The sequence below is a fragment of the Mustela nigripes genome, chromosome 2 (assembly GCF_022355385.1).
Source record: "Mustela nigripes isolate SB6536 chromosome 2, MUSNIG.SB6536, whole genome shotgun sequence".
NCBI classification, from domain to species: Eukaryota; Metazoa; Chordata; class Mammalia; order Carnivora; family Mustelidae; genus Mustela; species Mustela nigripes.
Genome location: NC_081558.1, coordinates 163,713,152 through 163,724,275, shown reverse-complemented (window position 1 = coordinate 163,724,275; position 11,124 = coordinate 163,713,152). Strand labels below are relative to the sequence as shown.

The 11,124-nt window shown below is 35.1% G+C and overlaps 1 protein-coding gene across 10 annotated transcripts in view; it reads left to right on the top strand.

Annotated features, from left to right (window-relative positions):
- Window positions 1-11,124, top strand: part of DZIP3 (DAZ interacting zinc finger protein 3) — a 109,234-nt gene that overhangs the window by 70,319 nt on the left and 27,791 nt on the right. For all 10 annotated transcript variants that reach the window (XM_059392014.1, XM_059392009.1, XM_059392010.1 and 7 more), the window contains 4 exons: window positions 3,049-3,074; window positions 5,904-6,069; window positions 7,490-7,585; window positions 7,735-7,862. In XM_059392014.1, coding sequence (XP_059247997.1) covers window positions 3,049-3,074; window positions 5,904-6,069; window positions 7,490-7,585; window positions 7,735-7,862 — 416 coding nt within the window. The remainder of the gene's footprint in view (window positions 1-3,048; window positions 3,075-5,903; window positions 6,070-7,489; window positions 7,586-7,734; window positions 7,863-11,124) is intronic.

The window sequence follows — 11,124 nt, the reverse complement described above, 5'->3', positions numbered from 1 at the left end:
TCATTATTATTTCCATATTTGTAACCAGCATTTATTATAACTTACCATTTTATTCAAAAGTTATTTTGAAAATTAAGTTATATTTTTTAAAAGATGAATAAGAAGACTTACTTTTCAAACAATGAATGTTGGAACACTACATCAAAAACTAATGATATTCTATATGTGACTAACCACATAATTAAAAAAATTTTTTTAATGAAAAAAAAAAGAAAAAAATTTTTAAAAAAAGGCTTATTTTTAGGCAATTCTTGTATGACAAAACACAATCTGGTCTGTTATTTTAGTTGATATTTTTAAACTTTTGGCAAACATTAATAAATCCAGGTCTAATACTTCATAAAGCTGGCCTAATACAGGTCTAATACTAATACTAATACAGGTCTAATACTTCATAAAGCTGGCCAAGTAAATGCACAGCTGTCAGACCAAAGGTAGATAGTTTGTTTCTTCCAAAAAATTAAAATATGGTTACTCAGATTCTCAATTTTAGTTAAATGTAGAAAGTCCCACTTTTATGTCAAATTGAAATTAAATAGAGAGTAAACACAAATGGAAATAAATGGAAACACAGCTCAGAACTTCACATGCTAGTAATACTGAAAATCTTATTAAATGTCAGGTTTTTTTTTTTTTTTAATTTTATTTATTTATTTGACAGACAGAGATCACAAGTAGGCAGAAAATCAGGCAGAAAGAGAGAGAGGAGGAAGCAGGCTCCCCGCTGAGCAGAGAGCCCGATGCAGGGCTTGATCCTACGACCCTGAGACCATGACTTGAGCCGAAGGCTGAGGCTTTAACCCACTGAGCCACCCAGGCACTCCAAATGTCAGGATTTTTTTTATTGTTTATAACAACCTAAGTTTTTTTCTCCAATTTATTTTATTCGAAGAAGATGAGATACTTTGAAGATAATTTTATCAAGATAAGATTTGAACATTAAAAGAGAGATCTTATATCTTCTTTATCTAAATTTTAAAGTATATGACCTAAAAATGCTGAGATTTTTACATAGGACTGTTTTACAGAAATTGTCCTATTAATATACTTCATTATTATAGGTACAAAGAATTTTCTAGCTACAGTGTAAGCAACCTGTTGTAAAAACCTAACTCAATCACATTCTCTAATCAGGAGTTTTCCTCATGAAAAATTCTAGCAGAAATTAGCTTGTGTTAAGCAGAATAAGAACAAAGTGCCTATGAATGAAGATGTGTCCTCTGTTAATGATATGTTTTGATTTGTTTTGCAATATCTCTACCTAACATTGGTTGAAGTCCTACAAAGATCTATCAGAGACTCTGGAAGAATATGATAAAAAGTAAAATTTGTATAGCAAATAGAGGGGACAGTACAGATAACTTGTAACTAGTAGATAGACTTTGTAGTCACTCTTCTTCATTTAGGAATTTCGTATTCAGCCTCTAATATATTCAAATTATAAATAAGTCTTTTGGGTGTTAAGTAGGTCCTCCTTCCTATTCCCACCTCCCATCCAAGGGAATTAAGGGTTAAGGATGGAAAGGGGAAGTAAAGCAGATGGCAGAAGAATAAAAGTCTTTGGGAAAAAAAGAAACCTGGCAGGAAGTAAATCTAGCCCTTCAAATTGGGTGTACTCTCTACAGGAGAGAAGTTGCTGAGATGAATGTCGAATAGACTGATGAATGTGTTGACAAAAAGTTGTCATGGGAAGACCTAAAAAGTTCCAGAAATTAATCAGCTATACTAGCTGTTCATTATGAACAACCAGATGTCTTTCCATTTAGTTATTTAGGTACACTGGAACCAAGGTGGGAGTTGATAATTCTAAATTATAGAATCAGATTGGCATTGGACATAGATCAGACACTGAGATGCAAAAATTCTCTTAATATAAAGAAATAAAGCAAAACAGATCGTGAAATTTGTGGGGAAGACCCTGAAGTTTCTTGTAAATGAGGTAGTAGTAGAGTTAATACTCTAATTTATATAAAAGTAATTAAACTCTTAATAGAAGGGTAATATATAAAAGTAATTAATACTCTTAATTAGTATGTGTTATTGATATTACCTTTATATATTATGTTGCCTTTATAATTTTACTTTAATGAAATTAAAGTTCAGGGTTTTTTAACATTTAACATTTTTTAACATTGTGATCTTCCTAACACTTCTTTTTCTGTAAGATTTCTTAATATAACAGTCTGCTTTTACCTTATGTGTAGATTTTTCAAGAACTCTTATAGTTAGTATAGTATTCTATAAAGGAGAATTACATATACTCTGTCCCAAGATTACCAGTAGGTGCAAACAGCTCCAGTACTTATTTCCAATATCTGAATCACTAATTTTTAAGTTGTTTCATGACTCAGTGGTAGATTACAAAATCAACTTAGTGGGTCACAACTACCATTGTATAAAAAGATAGAATCAGTAGGAATAAAAAAAGCTTCAGAATTCATCACATAGTGTCTTAGTTCAGGCAGCTATAACAAACTGCCATGGACTTGGTGGTTTAAGGAAGAAACATTTATTTATTTTTCACAGTTTTAGAGTCTGGGAAGTCCAAGATCAAGGTACCAGAAGACTTGGTCTCTGATGCGGGCCCTCTTAGTTTGCAGATGGCTAACTTTTTGCTGTATCATTACATTGTGGAGAGAAAGAGAGCATACACAAGAGCAAGAGATCTAGCTCTGGGACTCTTCTTATAAGGGCACTAATTCCATCATGAGGACTTCATAGCATCATCTAAACCTAATTACTTTCCAGTAGTCCTACCTCCAGTTACCATCACACTGGGGAATTAGGGTTTCAGTATATGAATTAGGGCACAGACATGCACTCCATAACACATACACTATGGGTAAAGTTTATTTGGTGGAACTTAAATTTCAGTTTTATACTTAGGTATAAAGTTCTGTATATAAGTGCATTTACATTATGTTGTGAAATGTTTTATTTTGATTGTGGTCAAAAAGTTTGAGAAACACTGATCTAAATGTAGTTTACATCACTATGCTGTACAGACATAGTTCATATAGATTACTAATTCCTGATGCTGTTTTTCAGAATAAGGAATCAAAAGAAGAGCAAGGGTAAGTATTTATTTAATTTTTAAATTTTTCTTACTGTTTTCAAAGTCTGCTTTGCCAGTATGACACAGCCTTGCCTTGGAAAGTGTTTTAAAATAAGAAAGGACAATCCCTTATCTTAATAACTTAACACTTTTTAACAGAATGATAAAAAGTTCAATTATCATTTACTTTGGGAGAATAGAATCTCTCACCCTTTTTATTCAAGGCTACTCAAGAGTCACCCAGTACTAACTGCTTTTTTATTCAAAGATTAATTTGGATCCAGCATAGAAATCTTTTAAAATATAGTCTAGATTGTGGTTAGCCAAATCTAAATTTAAGTAAGATTTAAAGAACAGATCATTATTTGCCCTAATGACCTCTTTTACAGAAGAGTTTGTTTTGATTTGGTTTGTTTATTTAATGCATAGCTTGTTGTTTTTAATCCCAACTGTTAACCATGAATTTTGAACCTTTACACTGGCAACCTTTTAGTGTCTGAAGGTCGCTGTTATTATACAACTATGTGATTCATGACAGTGCATTAGAGGATGGAAGTAGGGATGACAGTAGTGAAGAGATTCATTATAACCACCAAAAAGTTTGATAATTGAAAATTGATAACTTTAGAAAATTCATGTGAGGACATAAATTATTAAGATCTTTAAAATGGCAGCAACAACACATTTTAACTTTAAAGTCCTCACTTATAGTATCATGATATTTCCTCACTGATAATGGAGTGATCTGGTTGATAAGTAAATGGTTCATCATCCAAGATGGGTTTTCATACTCTGTGTCAAGGCAACAAATTGAGCAAAACAATACTAGAACAATAGTTTTTTGCTTTTAGTTTTTTTCAAGTCAGCTCTAGGTGCCATAAGAATAACTTACAAAAGATTGAAACAGTGCTGTCAGTCATTCTGCTTATTTTACCTACAGTGTGGACCCAAACCTGAATGATTATCAAATTACCCAGGGACCTTTGTTTTCATATGAGAATTTTCAAATATGCATAAAAGTAAAGAGAATTATATACATCTACATTAATATATGTAACTGTTATCCTGATTCAGCAATGACACTGTTTTTCCACATTTGCTTCATACTTCCCTTAACATTTTCTTCTTTTTCTTTTTTTTTTATTAACATATTTTATTTGCCCCAGGGGTAGAGGTCTGTGATTAACAATTTTCTTTGTTGAAGTGTTTTCAATCCTAAATTTCACGTAATTTTACCTCTACATGGTTCAGTTTGCATCTTATTGATATGAACATTTTCCTATATTATCACAATCCTATTAGTAAACTTTAAAAATTTAGGAATAATCTTCTGGAGCTTTCCAAAAATACAGATTTTTCTATGTATTTACAGTTGCCAGGGTACCTGCAAAAATAATAATTTTAAAAAAGCTCTTCAGGTAATTTGAAAAATTAATTGAGTTTGGGAACCAGTGGTCTACACAGGCAATTGATTTCATTGAATTTTCCAAAAGTTTGAATCATTCTAGAATACCTTAGTGATACCTAATGCTATTTTATAGTGTTTTACAAGTTACTGTGCAAGAATTAGATGCCTTTGCTTTCCAGGTCTCAGTGCCTGAAAGAAGTAATAATGCATCCTAGAGTTATCTACTTTCTTTCTATTCACTAATCAAGTCATTTATGTTACAAGTAAAAGTACTATTTCTTGTTATCATTTAATGAGATTAAGAAGGAAATTTATAAATAGCAGGCCAATTTGAAAGGAGAGTAGCATGCATTTAAACTTTTAGACACAGTTATAGAACTGAGCTAATTGTTATTGCATTTATAGTATTTTCATTCTTTTTTTAGTGGTTTTCTAGTTACTGAAATCCATATTACTACAGTTTCTTTGTTGTTGTTGTTAAGTCCTATTCCCAAAGAAACCTCCATTTTTAAATCTACTTTATGTTGCTATTTGCAATCCTCTATTTATTTATTTATTTATTTATTTATTTATTTTTTTAAGATTTTATTTATTTATTTGACAGAGAGAGATCACAAGTAGGCAGAGAGGCAGGCAGAGAGAGAGAGGAGGAAACAGGCTCCCTGCTGAGCAGAGAGCCCGATGTGGGACTCGATCCCAGGACCCTGAGATCATGACCTGAGCCGAAGGCAGCGGCTTAACCCACTGAGCCACCCAGGCGCCCTGCAATCCTCTATTTAAAGGTACACTGTGGGCGCCTGGGTGGCTCAGTGGGTTAAAGCCTCTGCTTTCAGCTTAGGTCATGGTCTCAGGGTCCTGGGATCCAGCCCTGCATTGGGCTCTCTGCTCAGCAGGGAGCCTGCTTCCTCCTCTCTCTCTGCCTGCCTCTCTGCCTACTTGTGATCTCTGTCTGTCAAATAAATAAATAAAATCTTTAAAAAATAAAAAAAATAAATGTTCACTGGAAGGCAGCTATGTACACTGGACCTAAACAATGAAATTAATCAAATTAACCAACCTACTTGTCAAGAATGCTGGGATGATAAAATAATACAGCAGAGGTGGAAAGGCTTGTCAGTATTTCCCAAAGTGTTGTTTCCTTAAAAGCAACTGGTGTTAACAGTTATTATTTGAAAAATGAACTCCATGTTCTCCTAATTCTTGAAGACACTGGGATGAACAGAATAGGTACCTCAATTGAGTGCTATCTCAAATATGCTTAATAAATTCATTATGAATCATCAAGAGAAATATACAATATGAGCACGTTTAAACTTTCTTTAGCCATAAACCCTTCTGATGCTGAACATTACATGAGACCAATACAATATTTGGGAAGCAATGGCTTAGAGGAAAAACACTCAATCATAAAAGATTACACTGATTATGTCACCACTGTAGCCCAAATATGATAGGAAAGGAAGAGCAGTTGAAGAAAGAGCAAGTAAATCTACACCCAGTTAATGGATTTATGAAAGATGATATAAGTGATATTCAAGAGGATTCTGCAACTGAAGACAAGTTCTATAGCCTGGATGAACTGCATATTCTGGACATGATAGAGCAGGTAAGTCTGACTGAAAGAGGTACAGCTCTCCCTTCCTTCTTCCAGAAACAGTTGTTAACCTTTGTTTTTCCCATGACTCTTTGAACAACATGTCAGCCTAGTGGTCTGTGTTGTGTTTGTGAGGAGCAAATAAAAACAGGAAGGACCAGGGACAGGAATAGATAGAGGGAAAAAGAACCTTGGGAGCTGAAACTTTTCTCTTTAGCCCTCAAACCATTTCCTGGCTTTAACTATTAAACAGTGCTAAATACAAATGCGTTCCTTGTGAAAGGTTTTCAAGTACCACAAGGGAAAAAAAAACTTGGCTTAATCCCATTGACTTAATTTGTAAAACTAAGGTGCTTTCATTTTTAAAAAATTAAACTGGTTGTAGACATGACATGTCTACAGAAATATTAATGTACAACAGTGGTTTATTTTGTTTTGTTTTGTTTTTTCCCCCCTTTGGTTCCTTTCCTAGTAGTAGTCACTGTTGGGAATGATGTACATAGGTATATAAGTACTCATGAAAGTGATTAAATCAGACAAAGCACATGACTTGAAAAATCACTTCATTTAAATGAGAATTCTGTACTAAGGTAATTTAATGATCACTTTATGATAAGGTAATTTAATGATAACCTGTTCCATAATATGTAGGAATATTGATTGTCTAAGGGTACATTTAGTAAAAATGATTCCCTGGCTGATAATTGCCATATCTCATTTCGCCTTTCCAATTATAATAATAGGATACATATATTTCAACTGAAATGACATGTTCTTAGCTTTGGATGTCAGACTAAAGTTTAAATATAGGATCTTTGGTTTTCATTCAATAGCTATGAGGGTTCCAAAATACAAGTATGACACACATTTTGGAAAATGTTTATACCCTCATTTATTCAAAAAATATTTAGCACTTTATGTCAAGAACTCTGCTAAGACATGGTCCCTGTGATCGTAGTATTTACAATCCAGTGGAGAAGTTGAATATTAAGCTAAGGTGGTACTGAGTAATAATTAAGTGTTTGGGCACTTATGGCTGTCTGAGTTAGAATTCAGGCTTCTCCACTTTTCTTTGTAACCTTGGGTAACTTACTTAACTCAGTTTTATCATCTCTAAAATGGGAATAATAAGTGCCTACCTTGAACAGGTTTTAGAACAACAAAGGCATTACCAAAAAAAGCTTAAAAATATGGTAACCATGCAGGTAATGTTATCTAGTGGTAGTAGCAATAGACCAGTAACTGTGGAATTATTTAGTGAATGCTGTAATTAGGGAGAGGTAGGTTTATCTGCACTAATCAGAGAAGTGATGTTTGCATAGAGACATAAAGCATGAATAGGAGTTAGATGGCAACTTTAAATCCTCTTTAACTAAAGAATTAGTGGTTTTTTAGAGGAAAATAAGGTATTCATATTCCATTTGCTCATTAGGGCTCAACCAGCAAAGTGACTGTAGAATATGGAGAAACAGAGAAGGAAAAGCTTGCTCGGCAGAGGCAACTTTATAAATTGCACTATCAATGTGAAGTAAGTACTTTTGCCATTCTATCTGAAGCCAGTCAGAAGTAGTTGAAATGTTCAATTTAATGGTAGTTTTTTGAAGGTCCTGTTTTTTTTCTTTTAATATGTGGTGACTTGAACAGAATTAACTATGAAGTAACATTTTCATTGATCAGGATTTCAAAAGACAGTTGAAAACAGTGACTTTTCGGTGGCAAGAAAACCAAATGCAGATTAAGAAGAAAGACAAAATCATTGCATCTCTGAACCAACAAGTGGCTTTTGGAATCAATAAAGTTTCCAAGTAAGTGCAAATCTGTTGATAACAGGAAATTCTGGATTTGCTCCATAATGAACACGATCTTTAAAAGATAATCCCTGTGTAGCCACTAGGTGGCAGTATAACCACACATTAAGAACTGCCAACTATAGGCCTGTACTTGGTTAAAAACCAAACTGTATTTTTGCCTTGGCAGATGGACTGAGAAATAAGCAAGTGCTCACTCTGTATATCAAGCTTTACATGTATTGGCTGAACAAGTGTGATTATAATAGAATTACATGAGAAAGATAATTAACTTTCAGGTCATGATTCTAATTTATAAAAATATGACCAATGATTTGGTGTTTCTTATAGCATGTGAGGAATACGTTTCTCAAAGACACCCATGAAATCATTTGAATGCTTTTTTATGTTGGTCTCTCAGAGTTTCTGTGTTCCAAGACCAAGAGATTAAAAATGAATCAAATTACTGAAGACTCTTCCCTTCCAACATTCCCTTAATATTCTTAAGTAGTAAATGCCTAAGACTAAAAATTCTGACTTAATAGGGGAAAATGAGTGTCTCATTTTATTCTTTTTGTACTAACCACTGTCTCCAATCATATCAGTTGAGATACTAACATGATTTGTAACATATTGTTTTTTATTTTTTTATTTTTATTTTTTTATTTTTTTAAAGATTTTACTTATTTATTTGACAGAGAGAGATCACAAGTAGGCAGAGAGGCAGGCAGAGAGAGAGGGTGGAAAGCAGGCTCGCTGCCAAGCAAGGGAGCTTGATGTGGGGCTCAAACCCAGGACCCTGAGATCATGACCTGAGCCGAAGGTGGAGGCTTAACCCTCTGAGCCACCCAAGTGCCCCTGTAACATATTATTTTAATAAATAGTAATAAATAGCTACAGGATACCAGTTGTCCATGAAGTCTAATTTGAAATCCATGAGTTCTTAGACTGCTAATAGGGGGAATAGACAAGTTCTAGAGAGTATCTTAGAGTAAGGAGTCCATCATATTAATTATGAAATTGGAGAAATATTTGGCAGAGACTTAGGTCTTAAATTTTCTTCCATATATGATGTCCTCCAACCTTGAAGAAATTTGGGGGGAAAACTGGATGCCGTAGTGCTGACAACATAATCTCAGTTAAAAACACTTTGGCTTATCCCGTGGAGTCAGAGAGATCCCTCAAGTTCAAGGAGGTAAGGACCTAAGATGGTTTTGGCAAATTTAAGCTGACTATAGTCACTTAAGAATCCACACTTTGGGGTTCAAAACATTGTCTTTTAGCTTGGATGGCAATGACCAATCCAAGTGTATGTTATATAACATCAGTGATCAGAAAAATAATGTCATCCATGCAGATGAGCTGCTGCTTCTCTCCTTTACCATCTGAGGATAGATATCTTCCTCGACTCTGATAGCTGACCCAGGCACCCTTTTTATGCTTGAGACTACAAACAGACTATTTTAGGGGATGCATATGTCTTCATACAAGGAGCATTCACCAGACATTTATCAGGGGCTCATTATGTGAGAAGAATTATGTAAGGCACATGTAGAAGATACCAAAACATGTCACGTTGTGAGCTAATGGAGAATACAGATAAATTTGTTAAAACTACTTAAACAGAGGAACTTCTAGTTCTAGCAAGAAATAGTATTCTTCCTTGCAAATACTCCTGCTTAAAATTAAAACACCTTGAATATAACAGAACAAACAAGCAGAGAAGGACTTTAAATGGTAGATGGAAACAAACTGTCTAGAGACCTTGGTACATGAGGAATGATTCAACAGTGACTTTTTGTTATTGTCTTCCGTATATCATAGACGGGTACCGAAGAAATCACCAACCTGGAACAGCCAACTGGTAGGGATAAACCTTTGAGAAAAGCTTATTATTGTCTCTATCCAAAGGATCAGGAAAAGGGAGATGTAACAACAGAAAGCCTTTTTGGCAGTATTCACCTATTCTAGTCAAGCACCAATGGTTCCATACTACTTAATGTGTTCCAACAATGGCAGATAGCAGAAACCAGGTCTCCTTGCTGGGGCAGTATTAGCAGTACTGAGATCCAGCTTGTCTTGCATTCCCCACCAGACAAAAGCAGGTAGTGTTCTGGCTACCAGGATAGTATAGGTGTGATCCAGTAGCAAGCTAAGCCTCTACCTCTGCCCAGCATCAGAGAGACTTAGGGTAATCTGAGGTGGGACTGGTCAATACTAGGTTTCACCTCTACCTCCTCATGGGGAGCTGAGTTCCTACCCCTGGGGCTGGTTGGCACTATGTTTTCTCCCCTCTTTCCAGCTGATGCCAGAGAGGCCCAACATGGATCTCCTGCTCTCTACCCTGTAGCAACAAAGCAGTGTGAGTCAGCCCTCTGCTTTCTGCTTCCCTGGTATTAGTAGAGCCCAACAGGAAGCTGATCTTATACAGAGGCAAAAAGCAGAGTGAGTTGGTGCCCCACTTTCTTGGGAAATGTCAGTGGGACCCAAGAGAGACTGACTGAACTTCTACACCATTCATCTGCCTTGAGGCAGAATGTCAGCGTCCAGTTTTGGTGGGATGTTGTTAGCAGGGCTGAGTGGAAAGCTAAACATATACACCCACTCAGCCCTCACACTACACAGAGGGGTCTTCCTGCTAAAAGAAAAAAAAAAATTAAATCCAGAGTCTCATAATATCCAAAATACCTAGGTATACAAAGAACTAGGACAGTCACAACATAAAAGAGAAAAGACAGTTAACAAAAGACAACTTTAAAATGATTCAGATTTGAGAATTGTCTGACAAAGATTTTAAAGCAACCACCATAACAGTGCTTCAGCAAGAAAATTGAATTATCTTTAAACAAATGAGAACCTAGGAAATCTTAGCAAAAAAAGTGTTATAAAAAAGGATGGAAATTCTTTTTTTCATTTTATAATTTTTATTCTTTTATAAACATATAATGTATTATTAGCCCCAGGGGTACAGGTCTGTGAATCTCCAGGTTTACACACTTCACAGCACTCACCATCGTACATACCCTCCATAATATCCATAACCTCACCACCCTCTCCCTACTCCCCTCCCCCTGGCCACCCTCAGCTTGTTTTGTGAGCTTAAGAGTCTCTTATGGTTTGTCTCCCTCCCGATCCAGTCTTGTTTCATTTATTCTTTTCCTACCCCCCAAACCCCCCACATTGCATCTCCACTTCCTCATATCAGGGAGATCATATGATAGTTGTCTTTCTCCGATTGACTTATTTCACTAAGCATAATACCCTCTAGTTCCATCCACAT